The sequence below is a fragment of the Serinus canaria genome, chromosome Z, assembly GCF_022539315.1.
Source record: "Serinus canaria isolate serCan28SL12 chromosome Z, serCan2020, whole genome shotgun sequence".
In the NCBI taxonomy this organism is placed as follows: Eukaryota; Metazoa; Chordata; class Aves; order Passeriformes; family Fringillidae; genus Serinus; species Serinus canaria.
In genome coordinates, this window is record NC_066343.1 from 8,413,456 (window position 1) to 8,430,162 (window position 16,707).

The 16,707-nt window shown below is 61.1% G+C and overlaps 1 protein-coding gene across 1 annotated transcript in view; it reads right to left on the reverse strand.

Annotated features, from left to right (window-relative positions):
- Positions 1-204: 204 nt before the first annotated feature.
- The window catches only part of FRMPD1 (FERM and PDZ domain containing 1), an 18,146-nt gene continuing 1,643 nt past the window's right edge, over positions 205-16,707 (reverse strand). The window contains exons 2-13 of the mRNA XM_050986936.1: positions 16,190-16,297; positions 11,514-12,032; positions 9,716-9,841; positions 8,494-8,613; positions 8,107-8,243; positions 6,583-6,709; positions 6,242-6,337; positions 5,202-5,384; positions 4,682-4,829; positions 3,630-4,295; positions 1,811-2,756; positions 205-1,540 (exon numbers count right to left, since the gene is read on the reverse strand). Coding sequence (XP_050842893.1) covers positions 205-1,540; positions 1,811-2,756; positions 3,630-4,295; positions 4,682-4,829; positions 5,202-5,384; positions 6,242-6,337; positions 6,583-6,709; positions 8,107-8,243; positions 8,494-8,613; positions 9,716-9,841; positions 11,514-12,032; positions 16,190-16,297 — 4,512 coding nt within the window. The remainder of the gene's footprint in view (positions 1,541-1,810; positions 2,757-3,629; positions 4,296-4,681; positions 4,830-5,201; positions 5,385-6,241; positions 6,338-6,582; positions 6,710-8,106; positions 8,244-8,493; positions 8,614-9,715; positions 9,842-11,513; positions 12,033-16,189; positions 16,298-16,707) is intronic.

Consider the following 16,707-nt stretch of genomic DNA (forward strand, 5'->3'; position numbering starts at 1 on the left):
ACAGCCTGTGGCAGCCGGGGGACGAGCCCTGGGCACGACGCACACACTGGAGTGCTCCAAGAGCACCTGGGGCACGGCTGCCCTCGGGGAGCCCTGCCACCCCTTGTGGGCACGTCCTGCCGTGGGGCACAGCCTGAGGTGGACAGAGGGCACACAGCTGGGCTCTGTGCCCCTCAGTGCCCTGGTGTGCCCCCGCCCTGCCCGTCACAGCCTCGGGGACGCCCTGAACTGCTGCAGGAGACAGAAGATGGCAGCTGCCAGGGCCGTGTGCTGGCGGGCGAGGAGCTTGGTGCCCAGCTCAGGGCACACCTGCCCGTGCAGCTGCTGCTGCAGGGCCTGCACCAGCTGCTGGTAGGTGCCCACCACATCGCCCAGCGCAGCTCCCAGCTCCTGCTGCCGCTGCCTGCAGCGCCGGCAGTGTGTCACCTGGAAGCAGGTCACTGCCAGCTGCACCAGGCGGTCGAAGGTGGCTCTCAGAGCACACTCCACCTCTGTGAGAGGCTGCTCCGTGCTCAGCAGCGCCTGGCAGCTGGACAGCAGGTCCTGGGAAGCCCAGCCCAGGGCACCCTTGCTCTCCGCACCCTGCTCTGCACACTGGTGGTGCAGGTGGGTTGCCTGGTTCCCACAGAGCTTCCCTACAACCTCCTGCAGCTCCACGGTGTAGGCCAGGAAGTGGGAGAGATCGGCAGGGCTCGCCCACGCCTGCTCCTTCAGCTGCCCGAGCACTCGGATGTGGGGGTCCTGCCCTGCCGCGTCCCCAGCGATGGGGAAACCTCTGCCAGGGGTCCTGGGAAGGCTGCAGCTGCTGGAGGGTGGGGAGGTGAGGGGCCCTGGGAGCTGGAGGGGGCTGGTTTCACACTCCCCCTGCCTGCGGGGCTGGGGGAAGCAGCTGATGTAGGGCAGGCGGCAGCCGCAGCCGTCCAGCCCACGTGGAGCTGGGGAGGGCCGGGCGGGGATGGGGGGCGGAGGGGTCTGCTCAGCCTCCTCGGGGTTAAAGCAGAGGAACGAGTGTTTTACAGCCCCGTGGGCTCCTGCTCCTTTCCCCAAGAGAACTGGGACCGAGGAGATGGAAAGCCCTGCGGATGGAGGCAGGCAGGAGTCCTTCCCCAGCCCTGCCGCCTGCCCTCGGGGAAGGGAAGCCTGCGCAGGCTGTGGCTGCTGCTGAGCCACACTTCCTGCGCCCCCCGGCTGCCCTGCGGCCAGCCCCGAGCTGCCCACCAGCTCCTTGGCACAGCCCGCTCCTGCAGGGGATGGCGGCACCTGCCTGCCACCAGCACCGGCCACCCTGCCCCCGCTGGCCATCAGACAGGCCAAGGGCTCAAGGGGCTCATCCACCGTGTCCTGCAGGCTGTGTGACACAGGGGCTGTCCTCACCCCCAGGGAGAGCCAGGAGAGGCGGGTGAGAGCTCCCGAGGCACTGCTGCAGCCTGCCAGGAGCTGGGCTGTGTCTGGGAGCCCCGTGTGCTCCTCGTGCACCCTCAGCAGGGTCTGTCCACTCACCCCCTGCCAGCCCCCAGCCCGGGACACGGCCCCCTCGCAGCTGCTGCTGGCACAGCCCTGGCTGTCAGCATGGAGCTGACCATGGGCACGGCCCTGACCATGGGCACGGCCCTGACCATCACTACAGCACTGACCATCACCATGGCACTGACCATCACCATGGCGCTGACCATCAGCACTGCCCTGACCATCATCATGGCACTGACCATCAGCACTGCCCTGACCATCATCATGGCACTGACCATCAGCACTGCCCTGACCATCATCGTGGCGCTGACCATCTTCATGGCCCTGACCATCAGCATGGCACTGACCATCACCATGGCACTGACCATCACCATGGCGCTGACCATGGGCACAGCCCTGACCATCATCGTGACCCTGACCATCATCGTGGCGCTGACCATCAGCACTGCCCTGACCATCAGCACCGCCCATGCCAGTGACACAGCTCTGCCCATCGGCTTTGCCCTCCTGCCAGGGAGCCAGGGAAGGCTCCACCCTGGCAGGGAGCAGCCCCTGCTCCTGGGCCGGTTCCCGGGGAGGGGCCGTGCCGGGGCCAGGAGCCGGTGGCAGCCGCAGGAGCTCGTCAGAGCGGCACTCGACAGCAGAGGGCACAACGCTGGCCTTGCGCTGGGCGGCCACCACCTCACCCGGCTCGTCCTGCGGCCCCGGGCTCTGCCAGCCCGCGGTGGGCACACGGCTCTCCCCGCTCAGACACCCGGGATCTGCCTCCCCCGGGCAGCTCTCCTGGGCAGCTCCTCGGGGAAGGGGCTCCAGGGACAGCAGAGGAGGGTGCTGTGGCTGGAGGCTGCTGCCCTCCTCCCCACACTGGCCACCAGGATGGTGAACGTCCAGAAGGGAGGAGACCAGCCATTCCATCACCGACTTTGTCTTCGTGCCCTCAGGCTCCGTGTCCATGGGGGCAGAGCAGGGCTCTGTGCCAGCAGTGTCCTGGGGGGCTGCAGGAATCCCCCTCTCCGTGTCCTTCCCTGTGTCCTCTGCCGAGGGCCGAGTGGGCGGCCAGGAGCAGCAGCGCTGCGGAGAGCCTGGGACGGCCGCAGGGAAACTGACCTGAGAGGTGTAATCAGTTTTCAGGAAGGACCTTCTCTTCCTCAGGCTCCTGCTGTAGGTCAGCTCCCTCTCCTGGCCCTGCTTCTCCCTCGTCGAGGGGTTCTCCCCCAAGCTGTAGCACCTCAGCCTCTTTGGGATGCAGGAGGAGCTCTCTGTGCCCTCCCAGGATGCTGTGTCATAGCCTGATGGCAAGAAAAACACGGAAATCAGGAAGTCATCCTGGACAGCAGAATACCCTCACACCTACGCAGTGGGCCAGAAAGCTCCTGGCACAGCCCTTGGAATCACAGGCACAAAAGTTCCAGCAGCAATGCCTGGCTCCCGAAGGCAAAGGAAATGCTCTCCCGTGGCCAGGAAAAGGCAGAGCCTGGGTGTGTGGTACAGGGACTGAAGCCCAGGGCTGGTGATGAGGGAGCAGCTTCACCTGAAGGCAGGTGTGGGGTAAATCTGGGGTAAATCTGGGGACAGCAGCAGCCCCAGGAGAGCACTGCCCACAGCAGGCGTATCACCAAACAGAAACACGGCCACAGGTCCCCTCTGGATATTTAGGTGGGAACAATTTCCACAGTGACAGTTTTGTACAGTGACTGGGCATTATTATAAAAGCCAAAACTGTTCTAACAGCATGAATTAAATTCTTAAGAGGTTCTGTTACTACTGAACGAGCTGATTACTTCGGGAACAGGAGTACTCCCATTTCTGAGAAGATACAATGGCCAGGGAGCTGCCCGGCCCTGGGAATCCTTGACCCAGCTCTGAAACCAGCCTCTGACCTGAGCTCGACTTTTGATCTGGGACGTTCATGTAACAATGTTTTACAGGTCTGGGAGATTCCGGAATGCCACTCCTCTGAAATCTGACTTTTCCCAGCACCCAATGTTTGCACGTGATAACAGATCCCCCTGCAATGTCACCGTAAGGGTGCTGAGGAGTGGCCTGCAGAGAGCGGGGGTTCGAGGGTCCATCCAAAGCCCTGCAGAAGCTCCCCGGAGCTGGCAGGGGAGCGCCCAGCAGCACGGACGGCAGCGGGGGCAGCAGCCCCGCTGTGGCTTTACCTGCCAGCGCGTCCGGAGGGCTGAGCCTGTCCGCAGCATCGTAGAACTCCTCCTCGGAGCTGGAGTCCGCGAAGCCCGGCGGCGGCCGCAGGACGAGCTGGCTGTGCCGCGCTGTGCCCGCGCTGCCCGCGGGGGCTGCGCCGGAGCCCGGGCTGCGGGGGCCCGCGGTGTCCCGCTCGGACAGCCGGGCCTGCAGGGCGGCCGCCCGCTCGTCCTGCCCCGCGGGGCTGCCCCCGGGCCCCGGCGGCGCCTGCAGGAAGCAGAAATAGCCCCCGGTGCCGGCGGGGCTGCCCGCGGCGCACCCCGGCACGAAGCCGCCGTCCGAGCTGCTCATCTCCCGCACGGTCGGCGCGTACAAGGGCAGCAGCTCCGGCCGGGAGGAAGAGCGCGCCTCCTCCTCATCTTCCTCCAGCGCATCCACCGAGTCGCTGGAGCCGCTCGTCTTGAAGCCCCGGCTCTCGGCGTTGGCCGAGTCGGACGCCTCGGAGGCGCTGTCGGTGGCGTTGTCACCGCCGGTGTCCCGCGGGTCGCCGCTCGCCCCGGGGCCGCGGGGCTCTCCCGGCCCCTCCGCGCCGCCGCACGCCGCGGGGCTGTTCGTGCGCCGCTCCGAGGAGGAATCCAGCTCCCAGGAATCCTCGGAGTCGCTGCAGGCTCGGGATTCATACCCTGGGGTTTAAACGAACCGCTCAGCCCGTGCTGGGGGCGCGGAGGGCTCAGCCAGACCCTGCCCCGCGGCCCCGGGGGGCTCAGCCCAGAGCAGCCCCCGGAGCTCAGGGCAGGGCTCGGAGGGAGCTGCGGGGGCTCAGCCCAGAGCAGCCCCCGGAGCTCAGGGCAGCTGCCCGCCCAGCTGAGCCCTCACCCCAAGCCTCGGTGCCCGCAGCTCTCACAGAACCACGGCACCGTGAATGCTGGAAAAGCCCTCAAAGATCATCGAGTCCAGCCTTAAGCAAGCACTGGTGCCACCACACCGCCCCAGGCTGCTGCTCCCAGGAGCTGGGCCATCCACCCACTTCCTCCCCATCCTGTGTCAAAAAAAGGCTGTTTTTATAAACCTTCCTCAGCTGAGACACGGTGCAGCTGCTGGTTTTTCTCTCCCCAGGTAAATATGGAGGCGTTTGCATCCACCAGGAGTCTGTAGTAGCCAGCGATGAGGCAGACGAGGTCCTTTGCACTGTTCGACTCCAGCAGCAGGGTAAGCACCTTTTTTGGGTTTATTTTTTGGAGGTGTGGGTGAGAAAAGAGTAGAGAAGATTAGAATAAACAAATATTGTTTGTGCCACAGTCAGCAGGAACAGAGTGCACAAGGACACGGCACCCCCTCCGTCTCCTACAAGGAGGCACAAAGAAGAGGAATTTATTTTTCTCGCCTTTTGTGCCTTTGCCCTGTCTCACTGATGGAGGAAAAAGTAACTTTTCCTCAGCAGGAAGAATCACTCCTCTCCAGTCATTTTTTTTTTTGGTTATTCCTACGAGTTTCCCTGCCGGTTCTAAGCCTTTTATCCCGGTGACTCCCCGGCCTTTGAGGGGAGCTGATGGTGCAGGTGACCCCCCTGTGCCCACGCAGCCGCTCACCTTCAGGTCCTGCAGGTAGATCTTGACAGTGCTCACTCGCTCGGAGTCGTCGCTGAGCTCCACCCTGCTGATGCTGGGGAACTCGGCCAGGCTGGTGGCGATGTTGAGCTTGCTGTTGACGATCTGGCTCACGCCGTGCTTGGCGCCCACCAGCAGCGCCACGTACGACTCCCTGTCCTGCAGCTGTAGGGGCTCAGGTTACACCGGGGGCAGGGACCCCTCGGCCCCCCGACCTCCTGTGGGGTCCCAGCACTGACTCTCCTTCCGCAGGAGCCCTCTCCCTGCCCTTTCCCCACGCAGGGACAGCAGCTCCCCCTGGCCCCGGGTGGCCCCCAGGGGTGCAGCAGCCACCGGGCAGACCCAGGGACGTGGCTGGCAGCAGGTGGTCACCGTCAGCAGTGTCACCTGGCAGCCCAGGTGTCCCCATATGGACCCAGCGATGAGACCTGCTGCAGCTGCAGGGTAGAAACTTCACCAAAAAAAAAAAAAAAAAAAATCTGGGCTTGGAAGAGGTGTCAGTGTTTTTTGTTAGGGTGAGGCACTCAAGGAAAAATGAATTAACACACATATAAACTGGCAGAAATTGTTCACTTTGCATGCAGGTGTAAAGTTTAGCATTACTGTGACCCCTGGGTGCCCACCAACATTGCTCAGCTCCCTGTGTGACACAGCTGGTGTTCTGCAGCTCAGCACAGACCCAGCTGGGGACAGGCACAAAAATCATCGACCCGAGAAACCTCCTGTAAGAAGGGAAGAGTCCTTTCTTACAGCGAGGTTTAAGGGTTTCCACTATTTTCTCCAGAGTTTGAAGCCTGCCCAGATTCCCCAAGTACTTTATAACACACAAAGGATAGAGAGGGTTTATCTGAAGAGCAAGAGTGACAGCTTCCAATCAGAAAAAATGCACAGCTGGTCAGTAGGCTGGTCTGTGCAGAGCACAGCCCCTCACCAACACCCACCACGGCCCCCCAGGGCAGGGAGAGCAGTGTGGCCCCCAGAACTGCGTGCCCAAGGCCATTGCACACACAAACAGCTCGTACCATCATAGTGGCATTGAAGATCATCCCGCTGTACATCTTCAGCTCCCCGAGGATCTGCAGGTAGCTCAGGCGCACCTGGGCTGCGCTGAGCGTGTGCTTGTGGGCAAGAGAGGAAACAGGGTCAGAAGCAGGCTCTGCAGGCAGCTGCAGCAGGGACACAGCCCCTGCTGCAGGGCTGGGCCCTGGCCAGCACAGCCAGCTCAGGCTGCCAGCAGAGGTGCCCAGGGGCACCCCACACGGAGCCTGGCACCACGGCAGGCGTGGCACAGGGAGCGCGGGCATGGTGAGGGCACAGAACAGCCCCAGGGGGAGGGCACACCTGACCTGGGCTCACACACTACCTTCTGCCGAGGGTCCAGCAGCACCTGGTTCCTCTTCAGGTGGTAGTTGATGGCTTTCTTGATGTCCTTCCCTCTCATGTTTCGCAGCAAGGTGGGGGAGATGAAGTTTTCGATTCCCCAGTCCCTCCTGGCAGGAAGAGGGAAGGGGGCACAGGGGGTCCCAGCCACGCTGACCAGCACAGGGCAGGGCAGGGCAGGGGCACCAGGCAGCCTGGGGGGCTGTGGCACACCCTTGAATTCACTGCTGCCTGCACCTGCCAGGCTCAGGAGTGGGACTGCACAGTGAGCACTGCGGTGCAGAATGGCCACTTCCACATGGCTTCACAGGAGGGAACCACAGCCTGCATGAGCAGGACAGTCCCCATCTCCCCCCACCGTCCACAGGACGGAGACTCTGTCCTTGCATGCACCTTGCTTTGGTGACAAGAGTATGGCATTGCAGCACCTTCAGTTTCCTGCACCCTAAAGGTGGGCCAGGTGTGCTGCTGGGGAGTTTACTCAGCCCAGGCATTGCACACCTGTGAGGTGAGAGCAGTGCAGCTGTCCCCCCCTGCACACAGCTGGGCACATCTGGCTGCACACGAGGCAGCCAGTGCCTGGCAATTAACCTGGTCACCCCAGCAGTGCCTGGTAATTAACAAGGAGCTCATCAGCACTGCCGAGGGCAGGAGCAGTCCAGGAGCACCAAGGTGCAGCATGGCACACCTGCTCCTTCTGAAAGCATTCCTTGGTCATTGCCCCACAGATCCCAGTACTTCACAGGATCTGCCACTGCCCAAAGGAGGGGTTTCTGGCTTGCTTCTGGCAGACACTGAGATGTGCTGGCTGTGCAAGGCTGATGATTGCACCCTCTCTCTCCAGACACTGCAATCAATACTGGCAGGAGCAGCTTGGGTGACCACCACTGTGTGACAGATCTGCAGTTTCAAGGCCCTGGCCCTGTGACAGAGAAGACCCCCCCTGTGCCTCAGGACACACCCAGGAGTTCACTGCCTGCACTGCTCAGGGGGTTTGTAGTAATTACATATCCTCTGAACAGAGAGAAACATGGCTCTCTCAGGAAAATCCTGGGAAGCTGGGTAGAAGCTGGGAAACTTAGAAGAAAGAATTCAAACAATTATCATCTCTCTTTCCATGACCATTGTTTAAATATGGCTCTCCAGAGTGCACTATTCATAGTTACCAATAGTGTAAAACAAAATCCTAAAAGCCAATCAAGCCAATTCCTAAAAGCCAATCTTAAATCCAGCATTATTTCTATAAAAACTGCACATTTCTTATAATAAAGTGTCTTTTCACTCCTTCTGATGATACAGCCTGTCCATCACCTTTGACTGTCCCCGAAAACCCCTCAGCAGCAGGGGCTGAGGACAGGGATGCCCCGAGGCCACCCTGCCCCAAAAGCAGCAGCCCAGCCACGGGGCTGCAGTGCCCCCGGACTCCTGTGCAGAGCTGAGGCCACTTTGGGGCTCTCCTGCTGCCCCAGGCTGGGTGGCAGGGGAGCACAGAGCTGCGAGCACTCACTCGATGTACTTGAGGGACACCTTCTGCGGCTGGGCACAGGCAGAGATCCTCTCCTGGATGTGCAGGGCAGCCAGGCGCAGCGCCACGCTGCACTTCATCTCCACTGCGAACCTCTCCTGGAGCACGTCGCTGCAGCTCTGGGGCAAACACGGCACAGTCAGCCCGGCAGGAGCGCAGGGCAGGGCTGCCAGCCCCCCACCCCGCAGCCATGGCAGCATGTCCCCCAGCCCTGATTGAAGAGTTTGGGGCAAATCCAGCGGAAACGCCCTGATTGCAGGTGCTCTGCGTTTCCGTGCAGCTGAGCAGGTCTGAGGTGTGCTCTGCTTTAAAGCACAAATGAGGGTGGGCTGAGAAGGGATTCCCGAGCGCGGGACGCCCCAGTGTCACCTGCAGGTACAGATATTCAAAGGCCACTGGGTCTTCCTGCAAGAGGTCCAAGGGGTCCCTGGGGACAAAGCACACCCTGAAGAGGCAGCGGTAGTCATGAGAGTCTCTTTTCTGCACCACCTGCAAGAGAGAGAGGGGTCACAAACCAGCCCTCCCTGCAGGAGTGCACACGAGCCTTTGCTCTGCAAACCCACAGCCGTGGTTGAACCCGCTGGGAGGGAACCGTGCGGATCTTCCCGAGCAAACACAAGGACACAATGTCTTCGTGTGAACAAACACATTGCTCCTGCTTGTAACTCTATCTCAGATTCTTCATCGGGCTTTCTTCTGCCGGCAGTAGCCCAGAAGCCCTTTGGACAGCCAGACCTCCTTTAAAGACCCACAGATCCCAAACCCTCGCGGGGTCACCAGCACAGAGGCTCTGGGGCTGTGTGATAACAGCAGGGGGAAGGGGCAGGCTGCTCTGCTTTGGAGCGCAGTCACAAGACACAGCAGCCCTAAGCAGACCCCTGAATCATCCCTGGGATGTCAATACAATGCCAAGACTCTGAGTTTTCCATCAGCACATTTTATTCCGGGCAGATCCTGCCCAGCGGAAATCCTCTGACCCGGATGCTCGGTGCTGTGACAGCACCAGCCACGGAGGGACTTGAGCAGGATGATCCTCGTGCGTGCCTTCCCACTCGGGGCACCCCGTGTGACCCCACGGACCCTTCTGCAGGGGGTGCCAGCCAACAAACCCAGCAGCAGGGAGCTGGGGCACTGAGCAGGCACCCCTGACCAACCCGCAGGGCTGCAGGGGCAGCAGCATCCCGGGCTCACAGGACACAAGGGGCTGGCTCAGAACGTAATTTAACCCACTGGCCCCTGCCGGGGTGGATGCTCTGGCTGCTCGGGCAGCTGTGAGCAGAGAGGTCACGCACAGCTGCCTGAAAGCTGCCTGAGGCTCAAGCAGTCTGAGCAGATGGGCTGCTGTGACAGGTGGCACAAAGGACATCACCCATGGCTGCTCCCCAGGCAACGCCAGCCCACGGGTACTGCTGTGTGTGGGGGCAGCCAGGACGCTCCCCAGGTGCCCTTCCCCAGGGCTGTGGGGTGTGAACACCACGGCAGAGGTGGATGGCATCTCTGGGGCCGAGCTGAGCTCACCCCTCCCTGTGCCCTCACTGGCCTCTCTCCGGGGGCAGTGCCCGGCTGTGGGGCACACGGGGGCTCTGCTCACCTGTGCAATGAGCTCCTCCTCGTGCAGCAGGTGGATCTTGGCCAGGTTGTACTGCTCCTCCAGCACCAGGGCGAAGTGGGCGATGCTGCGGATGGACAGCTTCTCCTGCAGTGTCAGCACGATGTCCTGGCAGGGCACAGGGTCACACAGAGCTCAGAGTGCCACCAGCCCTGCTGCAGAGCTGCCGCTGCAGACCCCAGCCTGCAGAGCTGCGGGCATGCACAGGCAGAGCACCACGACCCCAGCAGGTGCAGCACAAGGTGGGCAAGCTGCAAACCCCAGGGTGTCACAGGTATCAAACCATCTCCTGGAGCTGCCTGTCCTGAGCTGCCTGACACTCACAGCTCTGGGTGGTGCTGAGCACCCTCTGTCACCCCTGGGTGACAGAAACACCCCAAGGGTCTGCTGTGTTTGTTATTCTTTCTAGAACCCTGCTACATTTTGCACCCCTGGAAGTCTCCAAGGCCGGGCTGGACAGGACTTGGAGCAAATGAGAGGTATCCCTGCCCATGGTAGGAGGTTGGAACTGGTCTCTGATTTGGGTTGTAAGGTCCCTTCCAACCCAAATCAGTCTGTGATTTGTGGAAAAAGCTAAAAAGAACTTGTGAAGAACACTTCTCTCCAATAAACAAGAAATTGAGAGTGTAATTGTAAAAATCCTGCCACATCTGACTGAAACTGGTGTTTCACCTTGTAATAGAGAATTCTGTCAATATTCTAACTGTTATGGAAGTAACAAGCTTTACTTTTGGCAAAAAGAAAATATCTCCTCAGGCTTGACTGAGCACAGATTGAAACAGAAGCCCTGGGGCTCACTCAAGGCCTTTGAGGCAAGCATAAATGTTTGACTCACCTCGGTTTTAAGCCAGGATGTCTCAAGACACAGAGGAATTTCTGGAAACACCTAACTTGGGAAGCATTTTACTCATTTAGATATTTCTGGAGGGCAACTGTGAGGGCTGCTTTAAAAAGTGGGAAAACTTATTCCATGTCAGAGCTGAGCAACTCAGGTCAAAGACCTAATCCAGCCTTTAGAAATTAACCCTTTGGGGACAGACATTCAAGTATCTCTTTACAACTCTCCTTTCCTTTCCACTTCCTTGCTTTATGTCACTATTTTATTTTTGTAGACCTTGCAAGTCAAAAAGAGAGACCACAATGGTTTCGTGAAGCTTGAAAAAGCTAGACAAACTCCTCCTTTTCTGAGGAAAGTTTTCACTGCATGGTAAGTGAAATCTCCTTTCCCTTTAATATACTTTCTGATACCCCCAGAATCCCTGTCCATGGTGGGTATCTCCCACAGCGTCTGCAGTGGTGCAGGACACTACCAGTCCTTTAAGTAATTTATGACCTCCAGCCAGCGGCCCTGGCCGAGTCTCGCCACATCCAACATAAACACTGAGCAGCCAGGAAAGGATGCTGGAGGTGTGCCAGGATCCAGCAAGGATCAGGCCAGGAAAGCTGGAGGTGTGCCAGGCTGTGTCCGAGCACAGCAGTTTGGGAAGGGCTGGATCCCTGGCTCTGCAGAGCAGCACCGAGTGGCAGGGCAGTGATCTGAGGGAGGATCACCCCTTGCTCAGGAGGATCACTCCCTCGAGTGCTGCTCTTTCACCTGAGGGGCTGAACCAGTGCTGTGTCTCCAGAGGGGAGCATCCTTACCAGTGCAGAAGGAGCTCAGAGCACCAGCGTGCCCAGCAGTGGTCAGTGGTCAGCAGCTGGCCAGTGCAGCCCGGGGGCTGCAGGAGCCCTGCCTGCACCTTTGCTGATGGGGTGGGAGCAGCCTGCAGAGCCTCCTTACCTTCACCGTGGTGCTCCTCTCAAACCGGAACGCCTTGGTCTGCCCGTTCTCCAGGTACACCTTGAGCACGTTGGGCATGAACAGGAGGGAGCTCCCCTGCACAGCAAAAGCAGCAGCTGGACCCTCGGGCATCCAGCCGGCAGGCACCAGCTGCTCCGCCTGGCGCTGCAAGCCCTGGCATCCAGGAAAATCCTCCTCTCCTTGGCAACCCTCCTGCACGGCCCCAGCGTTGGCTCCTGATGGTGCTCCTGGCACAGAGTGGCAGGAGGAGAGCACAGCAAATGCCTTTACCGGAACGCTCGGGCAGCGCAGCGGCGGCACCGTCCCGCTCCCGGCGGCACAGCAGGCTCCGGCGGGCACCGACAGCACAAAGCCATCCTCCCTGCTCATCCGGAAAAGGCATCCTGCCGTCAGCCAGCAGCGCGGATCGCCGGGCTGCGAGCAGCCCCCGGCGCTGCCCAGCGGCTCGGGGAGCCCGGCGATCACAGCGCGCTGCTGCCACCGAGCCCGACCCGGGATCTGCCACCCGGCACCTCCCAAGCAGCAGGGGATGCCACCAGAGTGTCCTGAGATGGGTCCCAAACACGTGGGACAGGACAGGACCCCCTCAGCAAGAACGGCTCTGTTGGGTCTTGGAGAAGGGTCCGGGGGTTGGCCCCTGTCCTGGACAGCCCGATCCTCGCTCAGCCCCCATCTCACCCCTTCGGCAGGGAATGCCTGCACCTTTCCTCCCGGCTGCACCCTCCCTGGCTGCTCAGGGCCGAGCGGGTTCACTCCTCCCCCGTGGAGCGCCTTCTCAGAGGGGCTTTGTCACGTTCTGGGACCAGCACGCTGCTCCCACCACCGAAAGGCTTCATCTCCTTGCCAACAGACTCTCAGGGCTAGGAACGCTGCTTCTGAGATGGTCTCTCCTGCGTTTCATTCACTGTGCCTCACGTTACAAACCTCACGGCCCTCTAGACAGAGCCCACAGCCCCTGAAGTGCTGCCCGAGCAAACATAAACCACTGCTGAATCCCGTCCTTGCTCCTCTCATGGCCATCCTGGGCTTCGAGCCGCCTGCAGTCACCACTGAGGAAAAACCAGGGAACGCTGCTGCTCCTTTTTCTAGCCCAAATTCTGGGCTCCTTAACCAGCCCAAACACACCAACATCTCTGACAGGGGTTGTTGTGTGCCCCAGCTCCAGGACAGTGGTGCTGCTCACACCAGCCCAAGCTGTCTTACAGCACCTGCACACTGCCCTCACCTCCCGTGGCACAGCGACCGTGTGACCCTGGGCACCTGCACAAACCAGCGCCTCTCTCTGCTCAGGTCCAACTGCCCAGCTGGTACTAATCACATTTACTGGAAAAAGGAAAACAATATTATTTTACTTGCTCCTTTTATGTTTTACCGCTTTAGAATGTAGTTGGGGATTGATTATCCAACATGTGAATTGTTTTTGGTTAGTGACCAGTCACTGCTTAGCTGTGTCGGACTCTGAGGAGAAAGTCATAAGGTTTTATTAACATCTCGTTAAGCGTTTTGTAAGTATCCTTTCTCTATTCTTTAGGATAGTTTTAGTATAGATTTAATATAATATAGATTTAATTTATATATGATAAATTAGCCCTCTAAGAACACGGAGTCCAATGCATCCTTTCTTGCCACGGGGGACCCCACAAATGCCACACCCAGGAGAGGTTCCTGTCCTTCTGGGAGGGCTGCCAGAGGCTGCTCCGAGTTAACCCTTCAGCTCCCGCAGCCGCCGGGCAGGCTGCTTGCCCCGGTCCCCGCTGCCCCCGCGGGCTGTCCCGGCGCGCTGCTCGGGAGACAGGACACAGCCCCAGCCTGCGGAAGGGAAGGCAGGGCAGCAGCGAGGCTCATCAACAATTCATGCTCCAGCCTGCCGGCTCGGGTTTCAGCCGCAGAACGCAGCCGCTGGGATCCTTCCCGGGCCGCAAGGATCACTTAGCCGTGCTCCATTAGGATGACAAGAGCAGTATATTTACTGAAACTGGAGGCTGTACGCTGCTCAGGGCCATAATGCCCATTTTGGCTGCCTCAGTACGTCAGCCCACGGAAAGGAGAGCAGCCCTAAAGCACTCAGGGCTGACGTGGTGCATAGTGCTTTTCCAGAAAGGAATCATAAATATGCAACAAATTTATTTACTCTTCCTTTGTGCTAATACCTCACTGCTCAGAACAGGTTACATATCCAGATGGTGAAAAGGGAATCTAACACCAGGGACCCCAGCAGCACCTGAATTCATTTTCCTGCCTTTGTGCTGTCATTAAATTAATGGCCATCTAAACACTGACTGTGTCCCTGCTCTGCACTTGCAGAGGTTTGATCAGCTCGGCAGAACGCTGCCAGAGGCTTTAGGGAGGCTCAGAGTGCAGCATTCCCTGCACAGGTGCCTTCTTTAGGCTCCTCTGACCCTCTGGGACCGAGCCTGCCGTGGGTGTGGGACTGTCGCCCACCGGGAGCCCTCGGGCTGTGACACCAGCCCAGCCTCCCGCTCCTGCAGCTGCGGGCAAACACTCCCGGCTCTGAGAGAGGCAGGCTCTGTGGTGATTTGGGCTCTGCCTGTGTTCCCCGACCCGGGCGTCCCTGCCTGGGGCACCTCCTGGGCACCTCCTCGCTGCCCAGCCCCTGCCCGGTGAGCCGGGTGCCACACCTGCCCACAGCGGGAGTGCGCCGCCGTCCCGGGGAGGGCCCCGCCGCCCCCTGCCTGCCAGGACCCCGACAGCCGTGTCACCAACCCCCGAGGGCTGGCACAGCCCCTGGCACAGCCCCTGGCACCCCTGGCAGCAGCCTGGCAGGAAGGGAAGGATCCCAGGGTCCAGGGTCTGGGGGCACAGCCGAGCCTCCCCTGCCCCGCGGGGAGGAGGAGGAGGAGGAGCGGGGTCCCCCCGAGCAATCACCCGTGGGCAGGTGACACCCACGGCACACCTCTGCCCGTGTGCAGGGGACAGGGAGCCAACACTGCCCCGGGAGGGCTCTGAGCTGCCCTCAGCAGGGCACAGCAGACAGACGGGCAGGGAGAAGGCAAAGGGCCAGCAGGCAGTTTGTCACTGCTGCAAAGCAGAGAGGCTTGGTCAGACCCGCACAGCTGAGCGGCACTAACGAGCAGGGGGCAGAAAGGGGCGTTTTGACTTCTGGGTTTTCTCACTCTGAAAGACAAAAGGAAAGGTCGACAGAGCTAACGACTCCCAGCTGACCCCAGGGAGCTTAGAAAGTCAGAAGGGGCAGGAGACGTTCAGGAGCTGTTCACAGTTTGGGAGGACACTGGAGATCTCACCTGTGCCACAGGGACACCAGCAGGGGCAGAGCCGTGGGCACCCAGCTCAGCTGCCAGCAGCAGCAGGAGCCCCGTGCTGGGTCTGCAGCAGCCTCCAGCGAGCTGTGACCCAGCTCACCCCACAGGGGCACAGCTGTGGACACCCTCTGCAGGGATGGAGAGCAAGCTGCCACCCCGAGATCACTGTCACTCCCAAAGGCAAGGCAGAGAGCCCAGTGGCACACCCTTTGAGGTGAGGCTGTGCCCATGACAGAGCCCCTGACCCTGGCTGTGCCCAGTGACAGAGCCCTGAGCAGTGACTGTGCCCATGACAGAGCCCCTGGCCCTGGCTGTGCCCATGACAGAGCCTTGAGCAGTTCTGTGCCCATGACAGAGCCCCTGACCTCTGACTGTGCCCATGACAGAGCCCTGAGCAGTTCTGTGCCCATGACAGAGCCCCTGGCCCTGGCTGTGCCCATGACAGAGCCTTGAGCAGTGACTGTGCCCATGACAGAGCCCCTGAGCAGTGACTGTGCCCATGACAGAGCTCCTGACCCGTGGCTGTGCCCATGACAGAGCCCCTGAGCAGTTCTGTGCCCAGTGACAGAGCCCCTGAGCAGTGACTGTGCCCATGACAGAGCCCCTGGCCCTGGCTGTGCCCATGACAGAGCCTTGAGCAGTTCTGTGCCCATGACAGAGCCCCTGACCTCTGACTGTGCCCATGACAGAGCCCTGAGCAGTTCTGTGCCCATGACAGAGCCCCTGGCCCTGGCTGTGCCCATGACAGAGCCTTGAGCAGTGACTGTGCCCATGACAGAGCCCCTGAGCAGTGACTGTGCCCATGACAGAGCTCCTGACCCGTGGCTGTGCCCATGACAGAGCCCCTGAGCAGTTCTGTGCCCATGACAGAGCCCCTGAGCAGTGACTGTGCCCATGACAGAGCCCCTGGCCCTGGCTGTGCCCATGACAGAGCCCTGAGCAGTTCTGTGCCCATGACAGAGCCCCTGGCCCTGGCTGTGCCCAGGAGGGCCAGCCCAGCTCCTCCAGCTGCACATTAACGGGGCACACACAGCAGCGCCCACCTCTCGCCTCCGGGGCAGGATTCGCCCTGCCCACACTCCGGCGCGGCTCACCACGGAGGGATTGCCCCTCGGGGGAGGGCAGCTGCCTCCCGCCGGGATGAAGGAACGGCTCGAGCTCCGACGGAGCGGGACAGGGGCAGTGCAGGCGGTCATTTCCATTAGTCCGAGTAAGCGCATCCGAGACAAAGCCCCGCCGGTGCCAGTGCTTCCTCCCTGCCCGATCCCCTCCGGCAGCAGCAGGGAGCGGCTGCCCGGACCGCGGCCGGGGGCACAGCGAGCCTCAGCCGCCCTGCCCCGGGGAGAGCCCCGCGCCCCGCGGCCGCCGCCTGACCTGCGAGTGTCCGTTCAGCAGCACCTCCTCCGCAAAGCGCACTTTGACGGGGTTGGTTTTCAGCCTCGCCCTCTTCTCCTCGGTGAGGAACGATGACTTGGGGCCGCCCTGAAACGACAGCGGAGCGCGGTCGGGGCCGAGCCGCGGGGAGGGCAGGGCCGTGGCTCACCGCCCGTGCGGGGCTGCTGGCCCTGCGCCGCCCCGCACACCCTGGAGGGGGTTCTGGGGAGCCCCTGCGCTCCCAGCCCTGCCCCGGACCTGCCCGAGCATCTGCTGCAGCCAGCCCTGGAGCGGACAGGTGTGTGCCGTGTGCCAGTGTCACTCTGCCGGTGTCACTGCACGGGAACCAGGTGCCGTGCCCAGGTGTTCCCCCCACCGGCACCCCGCAGAACAGCTGGGAGCTGCCACAGCTGGATTGCACTGGGCTGCACTAACCCAGCACGCAGAGTCCGGCAGGGATGGACAGACCCTGCCCGCTCTGCTGGGCTGCCCGGAGTGCTGCAAACCGCCCCGAGACC